Here is a 22,823-nt window from a genome sequence, read left to right on the forward strand (position 1 = left end):
GGTCTCCCCACCAATGGAAACATCCTACCTTCCACTATCTTATCTATGCCTTTCATAATTTTATATGTTTCTATAAGATTCTTCTAAATTCCAGCGAGTACAATCCCAGGCAACTCAATCTCTCCTCATGGGCCAACCCCCTCATCCCTGGAATAAACCTGGTGAACTTCCTCTGCACCCCCTCCAAAGCCTCAAGTAAAGAGACCAGAACTGCAAGTAGTTCTCCAGACCCGGCCGTGCCAGGACCTTGTACAGTTGCAGCAGAAACTCCCTGCTCTGAAATTCAATCCCTCTGGCAATGAAGGCCAACATTTCATTTGACTTCTTGATAACCTGCTGCACCTGCAAACCAACCTTGTGCGATTCATGCACAAGCTCTCCCAGGTCCTTCTGCACGGCAGCATGCTAAAATTGCTTGCCATTTAAATAATATGTTGATGTTCCATTCTCCTTCCAAAATGGATAACCTCACATTTGCCAACATTGAATTCCATCTGCCAGACCCTTGCCCACTCACCTATCTATATCTCTCTGCAGACTCTCCATATCCTTTGCACAATTTGCTTTTCCACTCATTTAGGGTCATCAGGAAACTTAGACACATGACACTCTGTCCTCTCTTCCAAACCGTTGACGTACAATGTGAATTGTTCCCGGCCCACCACCTATAGCCAATCAGAAAAACACCCCTATATCCTAACCCAGTGGTTTTCAACCTTTTTCTTTCCACCCACATCCCACTTTAAGTATTCCCTATGCCATCCGTGCTCTGCAATCAGTAAGGGGTTGCTTAAGGTGGGAAGAAAAAGGTTGAAATCCCATTTTAATCGTACCTCATTGATTCGTTACATGCACGGTTTCAGAACTCCAAAGGAAATGGGCCAATGACCATTTTTCTCAAGCAAAATGTTTCAGTAACAATTGGGTCTAGAGCAGTGAACCTTCCCTTCCCACTCACATCCCACCTTTAGCAATCCCTTACTGATCACAGAGCACCAATGACAATAGGGGTTACTTAAAGGGGGATGTGAGTGGAAAGAAAACAGTTGAAAACCACTGGTAACCAGTCCCCTATCCATGCTAATACTTCACCCCCAACTCCTGATATCCTTATCTGGAAATTCTAATTGTTAATTGGATAAGAGGAAAGGTGAGAGCCAATTTTGGCTCTGTGAAAGGAGACAGAGGGAAAAGGGGAGAGAGTGAAATAGAGCTGAGGGGGACAGGTGGCAGGGGGTAGAAGATGGGGGGTGGTGGAGGTTTCTAATGGATACCAGAGAAATTGATATTAATGCCATCCAGTTGGAGGGGGCCCAGCTGGAAGATGAGGTGATACTCCTCCCATTCGTGGGTGGTCTTGTCTGAGTGCCTAAGCCTTAGGTACATAGTTTCCGGCAAGTGATGATATGGGTGGTGACAGTATATGGGATGTGTGCCTTCAATGGTCAGAGCATGAGATAAAAGAGTTGGTGTGCGACAGATAGATTCCTTCGAGGTGTCACAGACTGAAATGCTTTCCGGGTTCTCTCTCCCTAGATGCTGTCCGACCTGCTGAGTGTTTCTCAAACTCTTTTTATTTCAGACTTTCGGCATCTGCAGTGTTTTGGCTTTCAACATAATCTGCGTGTTCTTGGTAACAGAGGCAAAAACAAAGGAATAGAGAGCACAAAACAGAATTTATTGAGAAACATTAAGGTTTAATATGTACAATCACCAGACGCCCAGGCTTGTGCTGAGTGTGTGTTATGTTGGAGTGGAAGGACCTAATTCCATGGCTGTTATTCCACAATGTTCTACAGCATTTCGAAAAGGAAGCCCACCAGCACCCTGGCTGTGAGGAATGATGAGGGGTCCCCCTTGCATCTGTACCAGCAACGGCATTCGTGTGTCAGCATTAGTCAGCCACATATGTACGGGTTGGGGGAAGGGGAGAGGCAGGAGTCAAGATCTCATCAGAACGTGACTGCAAACCACAGAGGTCCGGCAATGATCCGGACAAAAGCAGTCAGAGGGTGAGGACCACATGGTGAGAGATTCGCCAAAGCCTGGCCGCCATCGGCCTAACGCGGACAACTGTGCCCCTTCACCAGCTTGGATGAGGGCAGCTTCATCCTTAAAAGGGGCTCCAATATGGTCTGGGGAAAAATGACCCACTTGCTTGATACCCCATTCACTGTGCAACACACTCCCTCCCTCCCTCCACACTCCCTCCCTCCACACTCCCTCCCTCCAACCCTGTACACACACTCCCTTCCTCCCTCTGCTCCTACACAATCCCTCACTCCATCCATACACTCCCTCCCTCTGCCCCTGCACACTCCCTCCCTCCATCCCTACACTCCTGCCCTCTGACCCTGCACATGCCCTCCCTCCATCCCTATGCACCCTCTCCCTCCGTCCCAACACACAGTGACTGCAGTGAGCCCCTTCGACAAATCCCATTGCAGTGACCCACACCCCCCCCCCCACCCTGGCCTTGGTACAGCCCCTCCCAACCTCAATGCCTTCTGCTCAAGAAGGACAAGGAAGAAGTTGTAAGGGAACCCTGCAGGTTCCCCTCCACGTCAGACCTGGAAATCTATTGCTGGTCCTTCTCCATCACCATGTCTAAACCCCAGGACTCCCTCCACACCAGCTCCAGGGAAGCTCCTTCACCAGAAGAATGGCAAGGGTACAAGGGGGTTTAACCCCTTACCTCATCTTCTTAGGGGTAATGAGGGATAGGCAAGGAATGCTGGCATTGGTAGTTACACTCATAACCAAAGAGAAATTAATCTTATTTCCTCTTCAGGACCACCAGCAGGATTTCCTGTTCAGTAAGAAGAGATGGAGATACCTTTGATCCTTCAACCATAAAGGCATCCATGCTCCACCCCAACGCATCAACAAATCCCAGGGTTGGACGAAGAGCAGTCCATTCCATTGAGGCCACCAAGCTCCCAGGGATCATATTTGAATGCTGTGCTTCAGGTCTGACCAACCTCTCTGGAACCTGACTCCCTGGGTTGGGTGAGACGGACAGTGCCAATGACATCAGATATAATGCTAAGAGGAGACCTTGGCCAGTCGGCTGGCAGGATGGGGGAGTGAGAAAGGTAACTGAGAATGTAAGCTTTAACATGTTGACTGGGGGAGAGAAGCTAGCTGCATTCCCTTCATTCCTGACAAGTCTCGAGTTGATAAGGAACTCCTTATTTGGCAAGGAAGTAAAAGCCTATTAACCATTGGGTAGGAGACACGGCCCTGATTAATTATCCCAAGAGAATTCTAAGAAATATATGGAACAGGGTGTTCACGTGTTCTGGAAACCTAGGGGTTCTGACTGCAGGCTCCCTTGGGGTGAGACTAGTGGCTCGAGGCACTGCTTCTTGCTGTAACAGGGTTCTCATGCTTTGCAAAGTAATTACAAATTTGTTTTTACAGCTGTATTTGTGTTTGCTTTCAAGCCACCTCAAGTCCCTTACGCTTCCCTCCCCTTCCCGTAAATTGTAGTGGAGAGGCAACATCCTTGGTGGAGATATCTTTGACGTTGTGACCCCAAGAAGTGTGACCCTCAGCCCCCTGGTTACACATCTGTAGCCCATGGACCAGGGCACTGAGTTTTAGCTCACTGCCCAACGGTGTATTTGACTGGCTCCTCATTCACCTGCCCCCCTTCTGTCACCAGGAATGAGATATCGCCTGATAACAAGTGACAGGGAGCCGTCAAGCCACAGTGCAAGCCCAAATGTCCATCTCCAATGCACAGAATAGGAGCAGGAGAAGCCCATGTGACTCCTCAAACCTGCCCCGCCGTTAGATATGACCATGACTGTTCAGTGCCAGCCTCTTGTGCGCCTGTTCTCCATAGCTCCTCAGCTCCACGAGCTTTCAAATATTTATGTATCCTCACTTTTAATACTTATGATCCAGCCTCCAATACCCTCGAGGGGAAAAGGTTCCAGAGACTCACCACAGACTGCAAAAAGAACATTCAACCAGGCTGAGGTTTAAATGATCTGATTTCAAAGCAGTTATGGACTCTCTTCCTCTGACTGTTAGGGGCACCAGGCGATGCTAATGGGAAACCTTTGTCTGCCTTATGGCAGACTGAAGGTAATTTCCAGTAATATTACATTTCTGTTTTATTACATGACAATAAATAAGTCTCTGATCTGGTCTAATCATGTAGTTACGTCTCCCTGTCCAAGACTCCCACTAGTGGAAGCAAACCAACATCTAGAACCATGGAACATTACAGCACAGAAAACAGGCCCTTCTAGTCTGTGCCGAACATTTTTTTTTGCCTAAACCTACTGACCAGCCCTCCATACCTCTCCCATCCATGTACCTCTCTAAATTCTTCTTAAATGTCAAAATTGAGCCCACATTCACCCACTTCAGCTCATTCCACACTCCTACCACTCTCTATATGAATAAGTTTCCCCTTATGTTCCCCCTAAACCTTTCACCTTTCACCCTTAACCCATGTCCTCTGGTTTGTATCTCACCTACCCTCAGTGGGAAATCTGTCTATCTGTCTATCCCACTCATAATTTTAAATACCTCATCAAATCTCCCCTCATTCTTTTATATTCCAAGGAATAAAATCCTAAGATGTTTAACCTTTCCCTGTAACTCAGTTCCTGAAGTCCGGGCAACATCCTAGTAAATCTTCTCTGCACTCTTTCTATCTTATTGATATCTCCCCTGTAGTTTGGTGACCAAAACTGCACACAATCCTCCAAATTTGGCCTCACCAATGTCTTATACAACTTTACCATAACATCCCAACTCCTGTCCTCAATACTTTGATTATGAAGGCCAATGTGCCAAAAGCTCTCTTTACAACCCTGTCCACCTGTGACGCCACTTTCAGGGAATTATGTACCTGTATTCCCAGATCCCTCTGTTCTACCACTCCTCAATGCCCAACTATTTACTGTGTATGTCCTTTCTTGGTTTGTCCTTCCAAAATGCATCATCTCAGACTTGTCTGCATTAAATTCCATCTGCCATTTTTCAGTCCATTTTTCCAGCTGGTCCAGATCCCTCTGCAAGCTTTGAAAACCTTCTCTGGTGTCCACGACGCCTCCAATCTTAGTGTTATCTCCAAACTTGCTATCATCCAGTTCATTGATATAATGACAAACAACGATCCCTGAGGCGAACCACTAGTCACAGGCCTCCAGTCGCAGATACAATCATCCACTACCACTCTCTGGCTTCTCCAGTAAAGTCAATGCCGAATCGAGTTCACTGCTTCATCCTGAATACCGAGCGTCTGAACCTTCCTGACTAACCTCCCGCGCAGGACCTTGGCAAAGGCCTTACTAAAGCCCATATAATCAACATCCACAGCCTTTCCTTCATCAACTATCCTGGTAACCTCCTCAAAAAACTCTACAAGATTGGTTAAACATGACGTACCATGCACAAAGCCATGTTGACCATCCCTAATCAGTCCCTGACTATCTAAATACTTGTACATTTGAACTTTTAGAATACTTCCTACTACGGACATCAGATTCACAGGCCTATCATTTCCTGTGTTGTTTTAGGACCCCTTTCTAAACAACAGAACCATGTGAGCTACTCTCCAATCCTCCGGCACCCTATATATTTGAATATGGTCGCCCCTCATCCTTCAAACCTCCACATAATACAGGCCCAAATGATACTGTTTTACTTGGTAGGGCAACCCCTCCCCCCCCACCCTTCCAGGATTCCTGATGGGAATCCAATCCATGGTAACTGTGACCCATTGGACGAGAGCAGGAAGAGGTGTGGAGGAGGGACCATTCAAGAAGACCATTCTACCTCGCGTCAGTCAGCACCTCTACCCCCTGCTCCCTGTTAGGGATGGGCAGGGGTACAGCCGCGCTCCGGTAGCCCTGCCCCCTGGCCCTAACTCTGTGGCCCATAGCGTTCCCTGATTAACAATAGCTTCCCGATAAGATTAGCCCCTTTTCTGTGGCTCTCGTCTTCCTGCTCTCTCCAGACTCATGGAACACTGAACAAGTCCAGCACTGTGAAGCAATTTAGACAAAACCTCTTCCTGCCTCCTTTCCCTGTCCATCTTAAAGCCTTTTAAACATTTTCACTTCACATAAAACATTCTAGTTTTTATTGCTAACCAGTAGAGAGGGTTGTGATGTAATTTACCAAAGTTCATGATTACTGGAACCAAAGTCTTTCTCCAAACTATCATGGTGGCATCCAATGTCTCCCATTTGTTCTCTCCCACATGACGACTCATTTTCTTTCCAAACACTGCCTCCCGTCATTCAAGGATGGGCAGCTTGATCTCTCAACTCCTTCTCTTCCCCACCCCACCTCCTCCCTTCCACCATCTCTCCTCCTGCGATGATGAACTTTCGTCTGCTGTTCGATCGTGCCCCTGAGTGGTCCGGGACACAACTTGTGAACCACATTGTAGAGCAGGTCAAGTGGAAACCCAGCGGAAAACAAAACAAGCAAGAGAATAGCCAACAAATTGATAACCAGGCCCCTACAAAAACCACATTTAACAAGGCCAATGTTCGCTGATTCCAGACACTTCCAAGATGGTTTTTTTTCTGTATTTTTTTTCGCTCTTGTTCTTTTAAACTGCAATTTTAAAAAATTATTCCTGTTTAGAAGTGATTTCCGTGGCAGCCAAGGGCTTGTTGGCCGAAGGAGTGTCCACTGAGGTCAATTGGTAGCTGTCGCTTTCGCAAAGAAAGTCCAGTGAGCTGTTGGCCGGAAGGCCAGTGAAGGTGAACTTTGAGGAGACCCGCACCCATTGATCACGGTTCGCTTTCACCTGCAGGTACGGAGGTTCCGCCTCGGGGAAGATTACACTCAGAAGCCTGGTAGGGCAGAGAGAAAGTGAGTCAGAGAGTCATGGACCACAGCAATCTGGCCAACTCGGTCAATCTGGCCCGTACCCGATTCGCCCCAGACCAGCGAACGTGCGCAATACCTGATTCCGAAGGCCAAATAATTCTTGTTGTTAACCGGCCCCTGATATCGGTTAACAATGACCTGGTACAAGAGAGGATCAGTGGTTTTCAAACTTTTTCTTTCCACTCACATCCCACTTTAAGTAATCCCTACGCCATCGGTGCTTTGTGATTAGTGAGGGATTGCTTAAGGTGGGATGTGGGTGGGAAGGGAAGGTTTAGAATCGCTGCTCTAGACCCAATTGTTACTGAAATATTTTGCTTGAGATAAATGGTCATTGGCCCATTTCCTCTGGAGATCTGAAACCGTGCACATAACGAGTCCATGAGGGACGATTAAAACAGGGGTTTTCAAACTTTTTCTTTCCACCCACATCCCTCCTTAAGCAATCCCTTACTAATCACAGAGCACCGATGGCAGAGGGATGACTGAAAGTGGGATGAGTGGAAAGAGAAAGGTTGAGAACCCCTGGGGATTAGATCAAACTTCCCTCTTGACACTTACTCGTAAGTCGGTATGCAAATGTGTTCCATGAAATTGATCTGGAGATCAGGGACAAAGGCCTTCTCTCGATCCATCATCGCAATTGGACTGTTCCCCATCGACTTCTCCTGTAAGAGGGCAGGGAAACAAAAAAAAATGCCAAATTCCAAAATACCACAATCTTGTGCACGAGCGATGTTTAAATTTGGATCTCCAGCATGGTAGATTTGGTTGAATGACATGCATTTGGGGCGGGGGGGGGGGCGGGGGTGATGGACTGTTCGTGGAAAAAGCTCTCTGACCGCTCCAGGCAAATAAACTTAATCCTGGGCTATCAGAGTGAATGAGGAGTCACTGAGCACACAGATAGACCTTCCCCACACCCATCCACTCCCAAACTCCCAAGCCAACGCAACGACCTATCTACTGCAGAAGTCCTCCCCCATCTCCCCACTCCTGAAAAAGGTCTATGATGTTGTGGAGTAGGTTTATGTAGGTCGGCACAACATTGTGGGCTGAAGGGCCTGTACTGTGCTGTGATGTTCTATGTTCCGTCAGTTTGGGCCCGAAGTCACACACTGTTTCCCCATCACCATGGCGATGGCTGCCATCAGCTCCCATCTGTCCACAAGTTGATCAGTCATTGGCTTGTGTCCACATCTGGTCATTGGCCGCGCCTAATGTTATTATTCCACCCCCCACCCCCCCCCACAGTGATGGCAACACCCTCTACTGCATATGGAGTCACCGTCATAGGGATCTACCACACAGAACCAGGCCCTTCGGCCCTAACCTTTCCCTGACTAACTGAGCTACCACGCCACCGGCATATTTTGTTTGGAGATTTTGCATGGTGGGTGAAGCGGTTAGCGCAACGCTGTTACAGCGCCAACGATCTGGACCGGGGTTCAAATCCCGCGCTATCAAGAAGGAGTTTGTATGTTCTCCCCTGTGTCTGTGTGTATTTTCTCCAGGGGCTCCTGTTTCCTCCCACCGTTCAAAATGTACTGGGGTTGTGAGTTAATAGGGTGTGATTGAGTGGCACAGACTCGTGGCCCGTTACCGTGCTATAGGTCTAAAATTGACATGTCAATTGCAAACTTCTACAGGTGGACTGTGGAGAGCATCCTGACTTGGTTGCGTCACTGTCTGGTACAGAGAAGTCAATGTTAATGCCATCCAGTTAAGGGGTCCCAGTCGGAAGATGAGGTGGTGTTCCTCTAATTTGCGGGTGGTCTCAGTCTGGCCGTGCACAAGACCACGGACAGACATGCCAAGGGACAGGGAATTGAAATGGGTGACCTCGAGGTCATCAAAGCGATCTCCCAGTCTGGGTCTAGTCTCTTCAATGTCGAGGAAGCCACAGCGGGAGCCCCGGACGCGGTCGATGACCCCCACAGATTCACAAGTGAAGTGATGGTTCACTTGGAAGGACGGTTCGGGGCCCCAAATGGCGGCGTGGGGAGGAGGCGCGGGCGCAAGCGTGGCATCGCCTGCGGTCACAGGGGGAGACCCCAAGGGGGCGATTGGTGGGGAGGGAGGAGTGGACGAGAGAGTCACGGAAGGCGGAGAGGGGAATACGTGTCTGGCGGTGGGATCACGTAGTAGGTGGGGGAAATGGCGGAGGAGGTTGCATTGAGCTCCTCCAACAGATTGTGCTTGGCAAACAGTTCCAGGTAATTCACGGGCTGCTTACGGAGTCAGTGTATTTGAAAAACATCTGTCTGATATAATGAATATTCCTGCCTCAAGACTCACCAGGCCCCATTGCAATTGTAAGTAGTACCCCATCCTCCCCCACCTCCTCGATCTCCACCCAAAACTCGGGAGTACAAAATAAACAATGCACAGAATCTGAGCAGAAATTGAGCATTTGTTCCCAGTGTTCACTCACCATATCTCCTTGTGAAAAGAATTCTTTATAGATCAATTCCTGAGGGTAAAAACAGAAAAGAAGGATCATCTGAATGAGAGAATTTCTGGGGGCAGCCAGGCAACACGACTGGAGTGCACAACACAGTTAATCAACAACACTGCAATATCTTTAGTCGGTCAGCTCTCTGTCCTTCTCATCTCTGGGACACGCTGTGGGGCCACCGCGGTCACGTCCTGGCTCCGATCCCGACCTCTGGCGGTGTCGGCGTGGAGTTTGCACGTCCTCCCCGTGACTTGAGGGGTCGGCAGGTTAATCGACCAGCTGGAAGATCTGGTGGGGGGGGGGCCACAAAGAGCTTGTGGGAGAGGGAATGGGGAACGGGAAAAACGAGACGAGGAAGGGTCGGACGGGTTTGCTCAGAGAGCCAGCAGAGACTAAATGGGCCGATTGGCCTTCTCCTCTCCATTGTTAAGAAATATGAGAAGATCAGGGAGCTCAAAGGGACAGAGTGGAGTAACAGGGGTCCCATGGAAGAAATGTACACAATATTCCAAACGCAGCCTAACCAACATTTTAGGACATAGAACAGGTCAGGCCCTTTGGCCCACACATCTGTGCTGAAAATAATGTCCAAATTAAACTAAAACTCTGCTGCTTTCCCCTAATAGATATCCCTCCATCCCCTTCACATCCAAGCTTCCATCCAGAAGCCTTTTAAACACTTCTGTATTGTCTGCTTCCACTAGAGAATAGATCAGGTAACCACAGGGAGTCTTTTGCCCAGAGTAGGGGAAACAGTAACTAGCAATTTAACTAGTGGGGCAACTTTTTTCACACAGAGGGTAGTGGGTGTGTGGAACAGGCTGCTGGAGGAGGAGGTTGAGGCAACGTTTAAGAAACATTTGGACGGATAGGATGGGCTGCGAGCGATATTGGCCAAACGCAGGCAGGTGGGACATTGTGGTCGGCATGGGCAAGTTAGGCAGAAGGGCCAGGCTCCATGCTGTGAAACTTGCTGGCTTAATAACTACTGGAGCAGGGCATGAGGAAACAGGGAGAATGCCGCACGGTTGAGAAGGAGAAGCATGGGAGACAATCCTACAGGGAAGGTGCCCACAGAAGCGGACCAGTGACTGAAGGACCCACACGGGCTGTGGGCAACTTGCGGTCTGGAGACTGCCTCAGGGGAACCAGAATCTGAGAGGGCGCCGAAGGCAAGAAGGTCTCCCGAAGGGGCTTCGGGCGCTGAACCGTCCCTGATCGTGTCTGGAGTTCGGGGCGGCCGATGGATCGGACAGGGGTCTGTGCGGCTGCAGAGGCTGCAGGAAGCACTGGAGGTGAATCCACGGACACTTGGTAACTCTGAAGGGACTCTTTTATTTCTCTTTCTCCTATTGTTAGAGGTGCTGGGATATACTTAACAGTGACTCTTTGTTTGCCTTGCAGCAGACACAAGTTGAAGTCTATCACATATTACTTTTTAAATGTATTATTACGTGAAATAAAAGAAACTGTAGAACATTATAACACAGAAACAGGCCCCTTCGGCCCTTCTAGTTTGTGCCGAACCATTTTTTTCGCCTAGTCCCACTGACCTGCACCCAGTCCATAGCCTTCCATACCCCTCCCATCCATGTGCCTGCCCAAATTCTTCTTAAATGTTAACATTGAGTCCACATTCACCACTTCAGCTGGCAGCTCATTCCACATCCCCACCCCCCCCCCCCACCCCTCTCTGTGTGAAGAAGTTCCCCCTAAACTTTTCCCATATAACCATATAACAATTCCAGTGTAGAAACAGGCCATCTCGGCCCTTCTTGTCTGAACCGAACCAAGTCCTCTCCTCTAGTCCCACAAACCTGCACCCTGCCCATAACCCTCCATTCCCCTCCCATACATATACCTATCCAATTTTTCCTTCAATGGCAAAATGGACCCTGCCACCACTACTTCTTCTGGATGCTCATTCCACACTCCCACCATTCTCTGAGTGAAGAAATCCCCCCTCATGTTACTTCTAAACTTTTGGCCCTTAACTCTTAACTCATGACCTCTTGCTTCAATCTCTCCTCCAATACCTTTATCAAATCCCCCCTCAACTTTCTACACTCCAAGGAATAAAGACCTAATCTGCTCAATCTTTCTGAAACCCAGGTAACATCTTCGTAAATCTTCTCTGCACTCTCCCTACCTTGTTGATATCCTTCCTATAACTTGGTGACCAGAAATGTACACAGTGGAAAAAGCCCACCTACATTTACTCTGTCTATCCCCCTCGTAATTTTAAATAGCTCGATCAAATCTCCCCTCATTTTTCTCCACTCACTACTCTTGGCAGCTCATTCCAGACACCCTCCACGCTCAGTGTAAAAGTCCACGTGGGTGTGATGCCCTCACCCAGGGGTAACATCTCTGACTGTCCACCCTATCGATGTCTTTCCTGAATGATAAACTTTGCTCGGAACAATGCAGGAGGTTCAGCACACTAGAGATGATGTTGTAGTTAACTGGAGGCCTACACCTCAGCAGTGAACTGCCTCCCCCCCCCCCCCATTCCCTTGCCCCTCTCCCCGAAGGTCACTCACAGCTGTTTTGATGGTGGTCTTCCATCCTTTGGTCTGGTCATTGAGGTCACAGGTCGTCATCATCAGAAAGAGGAGGAGATTGTGGTGGTTGGGGTCATCTTTATTGTAAGCTGTGGGGGGGGGGGGGGAGGGGGGTAACACAAGAGGTTTGTCAGTGAGCGGGAAGGGGGACCAGAGTCAAGGAGGCAGGGTGAGGGAGAGGCTCTCTCTAGGGCAGGTTGGCTGAACAGGAGGAGTTAGGGTGAGAGACCACCTGAAATCTCCAGATTTAGCCAAAACCCTTGACTTGCCATCCATCTGTAAAGGGTGGCCACTGAGCACTGAGGGCAGCATGAAGACCAATCTCTGCACAGAAAGATCCCATACAAAACACCAATGCCCTCTTTGGGACCATTCAACATGGGGTAAAGGGGGTTGGAAATAGCAGATAAATGTGCTTTCAAACATGAACGTCGAGATATAAAATCAGTAAAAAGACAATGTCGCTTTTCTGTTTAATGTAAGTTTATCAATGTTATAAATGGTATGACTGTAACACCGCACCCTGCACTCTGTAACTCGCTGTAACACCGTGATTTAAGGAGGATCCTGCCCCCGCGATGACACGGTGTGACGCATCACGCACTCGGGAACTATCGATAAGTCTCCCCACCACCAGCCATCAGTACCCATGAGCCCTCTCCTCTCCCCCCGCCGATCGTGGCAATCCCCCCGCCCCGCTGATCATGGGAACCCCCCCTGCGGAAGTGACCTCTCTCCCCATGTCAATGACCTCACTCCCCCCATTTGTGGCTCTTCCCCCTCCCCCCCTCCCGCAGCAGCGACCCCTCCATCCCCTGATCACAGCAGACACTTCAGCTGGGGTTTCCTTGTGGAGCCAGTGCCGACGTCAAAGGAGTAACCGGGTTGGCCATTATCGTTTTCAAGCCGCCGGTCGATGCGTCCTGGGTAAGTTTTACTGGGTTCCCTGACACCCTCCGAGGTAGGACAGGGACCCCGTTGATTTTGGAGCCCACTGACCGGGTCGGACCCTTTCAAGCTGCCTTGTGAGTGGGGCGCTAACCGGGCTTCAACCCCATTTTACATGGCAGCCTAGCGTAACACAGTGCCCTGAATTCTTGTTTCCTGCTCTACCGAAATGTGGGTTGACCTGACTGGTCAATGGCTTTAAGCAGCCCTGCAGTGTTTGCACAACATCAATGAAAAAACAATGGAAGGCTTTTCAATCATGAAATAATGTTTCATTCTTACCCAAAGACAACGTGATCTCTGCTTTACAAAATAAGATTAACGCTTCCTCCTTTTCATTGCCCCTGTACAATGCACGAGAGCTCTGTTGGATTCAAAATGGCGCTAACGGCACACCAGAGCACGTCAGGTGGGAAAAAAGTCACGTCGCTGCCGAAAATAAGTTTGGATGATCGAACTTTTCCGGTTAATCGGATACGGGGGAAATTGAATCGTGTAACAAAAGAAAAGATACAGGACCAACGTTTTGTGTTTCAGCCCTTCATCAAGGTGGATGCCTGAATAAAGTGGTGGTGGGGTGGGGGACGGGTAGGAGGAGAGCGCAGTCCCACGGGCAGGAGGTGGATAAGGGAGGGAGGGCACAGCAGCGGGCAAGGGGAGGTGGCTCTGTGAATGGGGAGGGGAGCAAGGAGAGGAGGGATGGGTCTGTCAATGGAGAGGGGAGCGGGGGGGTGGCTCTGAGAATGGAGAGGGGAACAAGGAGAGGGGGGATGGCTCTGTGAATGGAGAGGAGAACAAGGAGAGGGGGAGGTGGGTCTGTGTATGGAGAGAGGAACGAGGAGAGAGATGAGGGGTGGGTGGGGTGGCTCTGTGTATGGAGAGGGGAAGGGGTGGAGAGCTGGAGGAAAGGAAACCGAGATGGGGAAGACAGGGAGGTAAAACATGAAGATCCACGGACACTGTGGTTGAAGTAAAAACACACAACGCTGGAGAAACTCAGCAGGTCAAACAGTGCCCTTCATATAGCAAAGGTAAAGATACAGAACCGACGTTTCGGGCTTGAGCCCCTCACCATCTTTGCTATTGAGGTGCGATCGATAGAACTCGGAGACTTTTGAGGAGCATAAATGCGTTTTTATTAGTTTGCAACTAACAGCCAGTATTTCCAGAGGTCATCAGGTAAATCTGAGGGAAGGTGGAAAACAGTCAGAGTGGCGGGGGCAGAGTCAGGAGGAGGGGGTTGGTCATCTAATCTACAGACACAGACAGTGAATTCCAGTTCACTGCAGCTACTGTTTCACTTGCCGAGTTTCTCCAGCATTTTGTGTTTTTACTACAACGGCGCTGTCTGCCGATTTCCATCTTTTACTACTTTCTTTCCTTTATATCAACGTTTCTCATGGTAGGGGAGTCCAGGACAAGAGGCCACAATTTCAGGATAAAAGGGCGTCAATTTGATACAGAGATGCGGAGAAATTTCTTTCGTCAGAGGCTCATGAGTCAGTTGCCACAGGCGGCCGCGGTAGTGAGGTCGTTCAGTGTATTTAAGACAGAGGTTGAGAGGTGTTTGATTAGTCAGGGGGTCGAGGGTTACAGGGAGAAGGCTGGGGAGTGGGGCTGAGTGATAAGGATCAGGTCAGGATTAACTGGCCGAGCCGGGCCGATTGGCTCTTGTATGGTGTGATTTTGAGAGGAGACTCGAACTGCATGCAGTACTCCAGGCGTGGCCTCAGGAGTGCCATGGACAGTTGGGGCAGAACCTTCCTACTCTTAAAATTCAATCCCTCCAGCAATGAAATATCCCATTTGAATACCTGCTGCACCTGTAAACAAACTTTTTTCTGATTCGTGGACAAGCCCCCCCCCCCCACCCCACCCCACCCCAGGTCCCACTGTACACCTACGCAACCTTCACCGTTTAAACAATCCACTATTTTCCCTTCCAAAGTGGATGACGTTGCATTTACCAACATTGTACTCCCATCACCCAAATCCTTGCCCACTCTGCAGAAAACTACAGCTCAGAAAAAAGGCCTTTCTCCCCTTCCTGTTTCTGCTGAACTCTTATTCTCCCTAGTCCCACTGACCTGCACCCAGTCCATATCCCTCCACACCGCTCCCATCCATGTATCTGTCTACATTATTCTTATATGTCAAAATTGAGCCTGCATCCACAGTCCCACCACTCTCTTTGTAAAGGAGTTCATTAAAAATATCCCCCTTCAACCTTAACCCACGTCCTCTGGTTTGTATCTCACCTACCCTTAGTGGGAAATGGCGACCTACATCTTACTCTGTCCATCCCCCTCATAATTTTAAATACCTCTATCAAATCTCCCCTCCTTCTTCTACGCTCCAGGGAATAAAGTCCTAACCTGTTTAACCTTTCCCTGTAACTCATTTCCTGACGTCTGGGCAACATCCTAGTAAATCTTCTCTGCACTCTTTCTATCTTATTGATACCTTTCCTGTAGTTTGGTGACCAAAACTACACACAATTCTCCAAATTTGGCCTCTCCAATGTCTTATACAACTTTATCATAACATCCCAACTCCTGTACTCAATACTTTGATTTATGAAGGCCAAGATGCCAAAAGCTCTCTTTACAACCCTGTCTACTTGTGACGCCACTTTCAGGGAATTGTGTATCTGTATTCTCAGATCCCTCTGTTCTACCGCACTCATCAGTGCCTGACCATTTACCGTGTACGTCCTTTCTTAGTTTGTCCTTCCAAGATGCAACCCTTCACACATGACTGCATTAAATTCCATCAGCCATTTTGCAGCCCATTTTTCCAGCTGGTCCAAATCCCTCTGCAAACTTTGAAAACCTTCTTCGCTATAATGTGATACGATCATCTAATGTGATTTCTAAACAAAATCTCCCGACGGCATCAGATCAATGGTCACAGATGGAGCCACACCTTTTGCCATTTCCTGGAGTTGAGGGAAGATGTTGATGTGGTGGGACATATCCGTGGCCAGAATAATCTCCCGAATCAAGTCCAGCATTTTCTGGTAATCCTGTGGAAGGCAACGGAGGTGGTTAGAATCTCTCGGCATTGAGTACTGGGATAGAAGGGACATGGGGATGGGGATGAGTACAGGGTGGATGAAGATTGGATGAGGAGGGGGACAAATTGGATGGGGATTGGATGGGGATAGGAGCAGGGTTGTGGACAGTGTGGAAGGGGATTGGATGAGAAGGGGGACAAGGTGGATGGGGATTGGACAGGGGGGGTAAACAGGGTGGATGAGGATTGGATGGGCACTGGGTGAGGATTGCGTGGGAACTAGGTGGGGACTGGGTGGCATCAGTGCAGAAGGTGTAGCGATCTATAGATTGGGGCATTCTGCATTGGATTCTTTCAATGAAAGGATGGACACTGGGACTGGATGGGCGCAGGGCGAGGGTGATGGGATTATTAGGCAGTTGATGGCCAGTATTGACTGGATGGGCTGAATGGCTTGCTTCCATGGTGCGCATGGGGTGAGAGATCCCCAGGGAAGTGGGAGATCTCTGGGGAGGAGGAAGGAGCTCTCCAGAGGGTGGGGGGAAGGAAGACGGAAATCCCCAGGCAGGAGGAAAGGAAGGGAGATCTCTGGGGGAAGGTGGTGGGGGGAGGGTGGAGAGTGAGGGGGAAGGGAGATCTCCATGGTGTTGGGGGAGGGAGATTCTGGGGGTGGGGGAACATCTGACGTGGAAGGTTCATGGTAAACACACTCTTCTCCTGACCCAAATACTCCCCCTCACATTGCCCCTCCCCTTCACTTCCCTTCCTCCCACCCGCCCCTCTGTCCCACACTGTCCCTCTCCTAGACCATCCCACCCCTTCCACTGCCCATTCTCAATTCCCTTCCCTCCACTGCCCCCACTACCTCTACCCCCACGCTGTCTCTCCTCTCACACTGCCCCCACACCCACACGGTCCTTCAATCCCCCCCACACTACCCCTATCCTTCCACGCCGCCCCTCACAGCTCACATCCTACGTACTCACCTTCCGCGAGAATGACTCAAAGATGTTGCAGCCTTCACTGTTGAGGATCGCAATGGCCTGAGCAAAATGATGCCTCTGTGGAGGGGAGAGGGAAGGTGGTCCAGATGAGTGAGGTCGAAAGCACAGCAGGAATCCCCTCTCTTCCATCCCCTTACAGTCCCTAATCTACCTCCCAACCCCCACCCACTGTGACACCAGCAGCCTGACCCACCCTTCTTACAGATACCCCCCTCCCCTCATCACCCACACCTCCCGCTGCCCCAGGGAAGCAGCTAACGCTCCACCCCAGTCACACTCTCTTCTCCCCACAAGGTTTAAAAACACACACACAGAGAGGCTGGAGGAACCCAGCCGGTCTCACAGTGCCCACAGGAGGTGAAGATACATGGCCAATGTTTCGGGCCTGAGCCTTTCAAGGGACCGTGAAATGCTCAGGACCGAAACATCAGTAATTGATCTTTACCTTCTATCTGCAGACTTCCCTACATCACTTGAAAACACATACCTCCTGATTCAAGGACAGTTTCCTTCCCGCTTTATCAGGCTCTAATTGGGTCCTTTATTTAAGGAGGGAGGGTGGGGGGAGGGGAATGTGTTGAACTGGGGCAAAGCAAATTACAACAGGATCTGGGGAGAGAGGATTGGGACCAGATGTTACTGGAGTGAATCCCAAAAGTCTGCAGATGCCGTGATTGTCATCAAAACCCAGAAATGCTGGAGGAACCCAGCCGGTCTCACAGCGTCCATTGGAGGTAAAGATAGATAACCGAAGTTTCGGGCCTGCTCCCTTCCTCAAGGAATGAGTTAAATGCAGGCAGGTGCCTGAATTAAAAAGCTGGGGAGTGAAGAATGGGCAGGGGGGAGGAGCACAGACAAACAGACAAAAGGCTTTTGTATGGGAGTCTTTTAAAGACCAATTGGTTCAAAATCAGGAGCGGAGTCATCCATAGTCAGGATGAGGGCTGTTGTGTGTGGAGGAAATGTGGCTGCCCTGCCTGTCTGGAATGTGTGGATTGTGGGTGGTCATGTGTCCTCCCCGTCAGAAACTTATTCAGAAGTCACATCACTTGTCAATCAAGGTTGCACACCTTGCCATTGGCTAATTTAAACTGCCCAGGGTCATTATTGGCTAGAAGCACAGATTAGCCCTGTATATAACACCAATACTTAGCACATTCTCTCTCTCTCTGCTTTGGGGTCCCAGCCCCCCGACATCGCTCCATGCCAGGTCACTACTGTGGACGTCACTGGAAATGTCGCGGGTAAGCTGTGCACTACATTGAATCTGAGCTGTAGTATTGCAATAGATGAATACTTGCAGGGAGCTACACCCCCATTGGTCAGGAAATTGGGTGTGTGTGTAAGAGTCCTTGTTTGTAGAGTGTGAGCGGGTCAAGTATAGGTCCGAGACTAATGTCTATCGTTGCTTAAGTGAAATAGTGATCGAGTCCCATTTAACGTTCTCCCGTTGGTCTCCCATGTGTTAATTAAAGTGACGTGTGATTGCAACACTTGTGTGCAGACTCGTCTCTGTGAACCCACTGAACCTGACACTCTCCACAACATGACAAGGGCAAATATAAAAGCTGACGAGCAATACATCATAGCCTCCTGGACTGTCTTAAACCCCACAGTGTCAACGTGGATTTTTCTAACTTTACGTCACTGCCATCCCCATCTGGTTTCTGTTGCATCCAATCTCTTCTTCACTTTTTCCTAGTCTCACTTTACCCTGTCCTTCTTACCTTCTGTCCATCTCTCTCAACCGCACCTCCTCCCCAGCTCTCTTTATCACCCTTATACTTTAGTTTCAAGAAAGGATTTCCGACTCAAAATGTTGACTGGCCGTTTGCCTCAACGGATGCTGTCTGAACTACTGAGCAACAAGACCAGAAGACATAGGAGCAGAAATAGGCCATTCAGCCCATCGAGTCTGCCCTGCCATTTAAATCATGAGCTGATCCATTTTCCCGCTCAGCCCCACTGCCCAGCCTTCTCCCTGTAACCATGGATGCCCTGGCTAATTACGAACCTGTCAATCTCTGCCTTAAATCTCTGCCCCAATAACCCGGCCTCCACTACCACCTGTGGCAACAAATTCCACAGATTCACCACCCTCTGGCTGAAGAAATGCCCCTGCGACTCTGTTCTAAGCGGACGCCCTTCAGTCCTGAAGTTGTGCCCTCTTGTCCTAGACACCCCCACTGTGGGAAACAACCTTTCTACATCTACTCTGTCTTTACATTTAAACATTCAAAATGTTTCAATGAGATCCCCACCCCCGGTTTTTCCTAAATTCTAATGAGTACAGGCCAAGAACCATCAAACGCTCCTCATGTGATAACCCTTTCATTCTCAGAATCATCCTTGTGAACCCCCTCTGAGCCCACCCAGAAATTCTGGATGAACTCATCCACATCCATAGGAGGTAAAGATATATTACCGACGTTTTGGGCTTGAGCCTTTCGCCAAGGAGCAAGCAAACCTTGAGGAAGGGTCCTGGCTCGAAACGCTGGTAATATATCTTTACTTCCTATGGAGACTGCGAGACCAGCCAAGTTCCCTCCAGCATTTTGAAAGAAGTAAAACAGGGAAGTCTGCAGACGCCGGGTCGAAGCAAAAACTCAACGCTGGAGAAACTCAGCAGGTCAAACAGCATCCTTTATACAGGCTTGAGCCCTTTATCAAGGCATGGTTTGTGGTTTTACCCCATGAACCAGGCCCCCGCAGTTCCCCATAGGCCCAATGGATGGCAGCGCTGCCCAGGATGCCGCTACGGCTTCATCAGGCAAGCCTGCTCCCTGCGCTCCCCTTCCTTCCTGCCCCCGGCTTTGTGCAGGTCATTGGGAGTGCCAGGCCTGGCCCTGACTCATGTTTCTGAATGAATATTCCAGGCCTTCGGAACGTGAAGGAGATGGGCAAAGAGAGCAGAGTTGGTGGTAAGCTTCCGGAGTTTGGAGGGGGGGGGGGGTGGGCAGGGGGGCACAGAGCTCGCTCCCCGGTTGGTCCGCATCAATAGTGCTGACGAGGAGATGAAACAGAGTACAGGCCCTTCAGCCCACAATGTTGTGCCGACCTATGACAATCTCCTCCACAACCATCTAACCTAGTGGTTCTCAACCTTCTCCTTTCCACTCACATCCCACTTTAAGTAATCCCTATGCCAACAGAGCTCTGTGATTTGTTAGGGATTGCTTAAGGTGGGATGTGGGTGGAAAGAAAAAGCTTGAAAACCCCTGTTTTAATCATCCCTCATTGACTCGTTATTTTTCTCAAGCAAAATATTTCAGAAACAATTGGGTCTAGAGCAGTGATTCTCAAGCTTCCCTCCCCACTCACATCCCACCTTAAGCAATCCCTTACTGATCACAGAGCACCGATGGTGGAAGGATTACTTATGGTGGGGTATGAGTGCTCCCTCTCATAGATCCTGCCTGACCCACTGAAGATATCCCGGACAACATTGCCCCCGCCCCACCCAAAATGCTTCAATCTGGACCTCTCCACCAGGTTTTTGACCTGCTCCTATCCCGAGATTCCTAGCCAGGAATGGGGTCGGAGGGGGGGAAATGTCTGTGCCAGTTAATGGGGGTAGGTTCGGGGCAATGTTCCAGTACCTCCATCACGGACCCCTCAGAGCTGTATAGAGCAGCCAACACGGACTTCTGTGGAATCAGACCAGACACATTCCAGTTAATGGGGAGATCCACACAATCCACCCGCAGAATTAGTTATAAACCAGCCGTTAATGCACAATAAGCCATGTGGGGCTCACTGCCCTTGAGAAGGTAGGGAGCTGGGTGGGGGGGGGGGGGGTGGTGTTAAACCCTTAGATCATCATTTTGGGAAGAATAACCAAAACAGGACGTATACGGTGAAGGGGAGGGGATTGAGGAAATGAGGGACCTTGGAATAACGGTTCAGTGTTCCTTGAAGGTGGATTCCCATGTAGATAGGGTGGTGAAGAAAGCTTTTGGTAGGCTGGCCTTTATAAATCATAGCATTAAATATAGGAGCTGGGAGGTCATGTTGAGACTGTTTAAGGCATCGGTGAGGCCAAGTTTGGAATATTGTGGGCAGTTCTGGTCTCCAAATTATAGGAAGGATATAAATAAGGTAGAGAGGGTGCAGAGAAGATTTACTCAAATGTTGCCTGGATTGCAGTATCTAGAATACGGAGAAAGATTGAGTAGACGGGGTCTTTATTCATTGGAGCGTAGAAGGTTGAGAGGAGATTTGATGAAAGTATTTACAATTATGAAGGGAATACATAAAGTAGATGTGAATAGGCTATTTCCCCTGAGGGTAGGAGAGATTGGAACGAGGGGTCATAAGTTAAGGGTTGGGGGCAAAACTTTAGGAGCAATATAAGATGATGCTTCTTCACTCAGAGAGTGATGGCTGAGTGGAATGACCTTCCAGAAGAGGTAGCTGCAGCAGGGTCAATTCTGTCATTTAAGAGGAGATTAGATGAGTACATGGATGTGAGGGGATTGGAGGGTGTTACAGAGTTGTGTTGTGTATTGGCCTATGTGCTGAGTGATTTTATGTTAAAAGTGACAATTTGCCTTAGAGAGCCAAGGTGAAGGTGGACTGCTGAGAGAGTGGGAGACGTACTGAGTGTGAGCAGATGATCTAAAAATTTCTGGACTTGGACGATAAACCACCACTAGGTGGTGCTGTGGAGTGGAAGGAGGCCCAGAGCAGGAGTCATGGTCTGGAGGACAGTTTAGGATGTTGGGATTTCAAAAAGGATGAACATTCCGAAGCAGCCAGATGGATCCGGGCCAAGCCAGTTGTTCCTCTCTCTGCAAACAACACAAGAAAACAACTTCGAATTTTGTGCTCTCTCTCTCTCTCTCTCTCTCTCTCTCTCTCTCAAAGATCTTTTGGCTTCAGTTTACCAAACAAACTGAACTTTGTTTATGATCTTTGCTTCGGTTGAGGTCGAAGTTTTGTAAGTCTTGTGTGTTTTGTGTTTTTTTTTGTGTCTAATTTTTTTCTGTGGGCTGGTTAGAAATATAACTTAGACTTTAATTACATATGTTATATTTAGTCTGGGGAATTTATTAGTTTTACACTGTTATAGAGATTTGCATAGAAACCAATGGGCATCATTATAAAAGGGGGGATTTTGAATTAAAGTTTGAAGGTGAATATTTTTGTTAATAAAGTCATTGTTCATCTTTACCCCTGTGTGATCTGCCTTCTTTGTGGTTGCTGGTTTGATCTTGTAACATAATTTGGGGGAATCATCCGGGATCAAACCAATTTGGGAGCTTTAGGGGCAATTGACTTGTCAATCGATTGACTTGTCAATTGACAGGGTCAACTCTGTCATTTAAGAGGAGGTTGGATGAGTACATGGATGTGAGGGGGTTGGAGGGTTATGGGCAGAGAGCGGGTAGGTGGGACTAGTGGAGTTTGACGTAAATCATTGTGAACTAGAAGGGCCGATATGGCCTGTTTCCGTACTGTAAATTGTTATATGGTTTTATGGTTATAGTGAAATGAAGGATGTCTGACCGATGATGGTGGGGAGAGGACCCTGTGGTTCAGAGTTACAATGGTGGACCGGCAGTGGATTTCCAGGTCAGGACTGCGAGTGAGCTAGAGGGGATTCTGCAGGTGGTGGTGTCTCCCTGCTCAAAATGCCCTTCTTTTTGAGAGGGGGAAAAAGTATTAGGAGGGGCAAGGGGGGTGTTCATTGCAGTGGGATTTGTGGACAGCACAATCTGTGTGTAGGGGCAGAGGGAGGGGGTGTGTAGGGGTGGAGGGAGGGGTTGTGTCCCAGAGGGGCAGACTCCCAACTCTAGAAGGAGCACGCTGAGAGAGGGTACCCTGATGATACTCCAGTGCAATGGGACACTACACTACCAGATGGAAACTGGCTGCTGCCTCGCCTCTCTTGCTTTGCCTGTGGGATCTTGCTCTGCTTCAATGGAGAGGTGTTCACATCTCCCGATGGGGAAACAGATCAGGAAG

At 49.0% G+C, this 22,823-nt stretch overlaps 1 protein-coding gene across 6 annotated transcripts in view; it reads right to left on the reverse strand.

The window, feature by feature from the left end:
• Positions 1–2,710: 2,710 nt before the first annotated feature.
• Positions 2,711–22,823, reverse strand: part of LOC138739666 (cGMP-dependent 3',5'-cyclic phosphodiesterase) — a 284,647-nt gene continuing 264,534 nt past the window's right edge. For 5 of the 6 annotated variants that reach the window (XM_069892183.1, XM_069892180.1, XM_069892182.1 and 2 more), the window contains 7 exons: positions 20,456–20,503; positions 16,839–16,913; positions 15,763–15,862; positions 11,869–11,978; positions 9,302–9,340; positions 7,429–7,535; positions 2,711–6,830 (listed from right to left, as the gene is read on the reverse strand). In XM_069892183.1, the coding sequence (XP_069748284.1) occupies positions 6,605–6,830; positions 7,429–7,535; positions 9,302–9,340; positions 11,869–11,978; positions 15,763–15,862; positions 16,839–16,913; positions 20,456–20,503 (705 nt within the window). In that variant the 3' untranslated portion in view covers positions 2,711–6,604. The remainder of the gene's footprint in view (positions 6,831–7,428; positions 7,536–9,301; positions 9,341–11,868; positions 11,979–15,762; positions 15,863–16,838; positions 16,914–20,455; positions 20,504–22,823) is intronic. The other variant, XM_069892181.1, reaches the window with a different exon arrangement.

Source organism: Narcine bancroftii, chromosome 7 (assembly GCF_036971445.1).
Source record: "Narcine bancroftii isolate sNarBan1 chromosome 7, sNarBan1.hap1, whole genome shotgun sequence".
Taxonomy (NCBI): Eukaryota; Metazoa; Chordata; class Chondrichthyes; order Torpediniformes; family Narcinidae; genus Narcine; species Narcine bancroftii.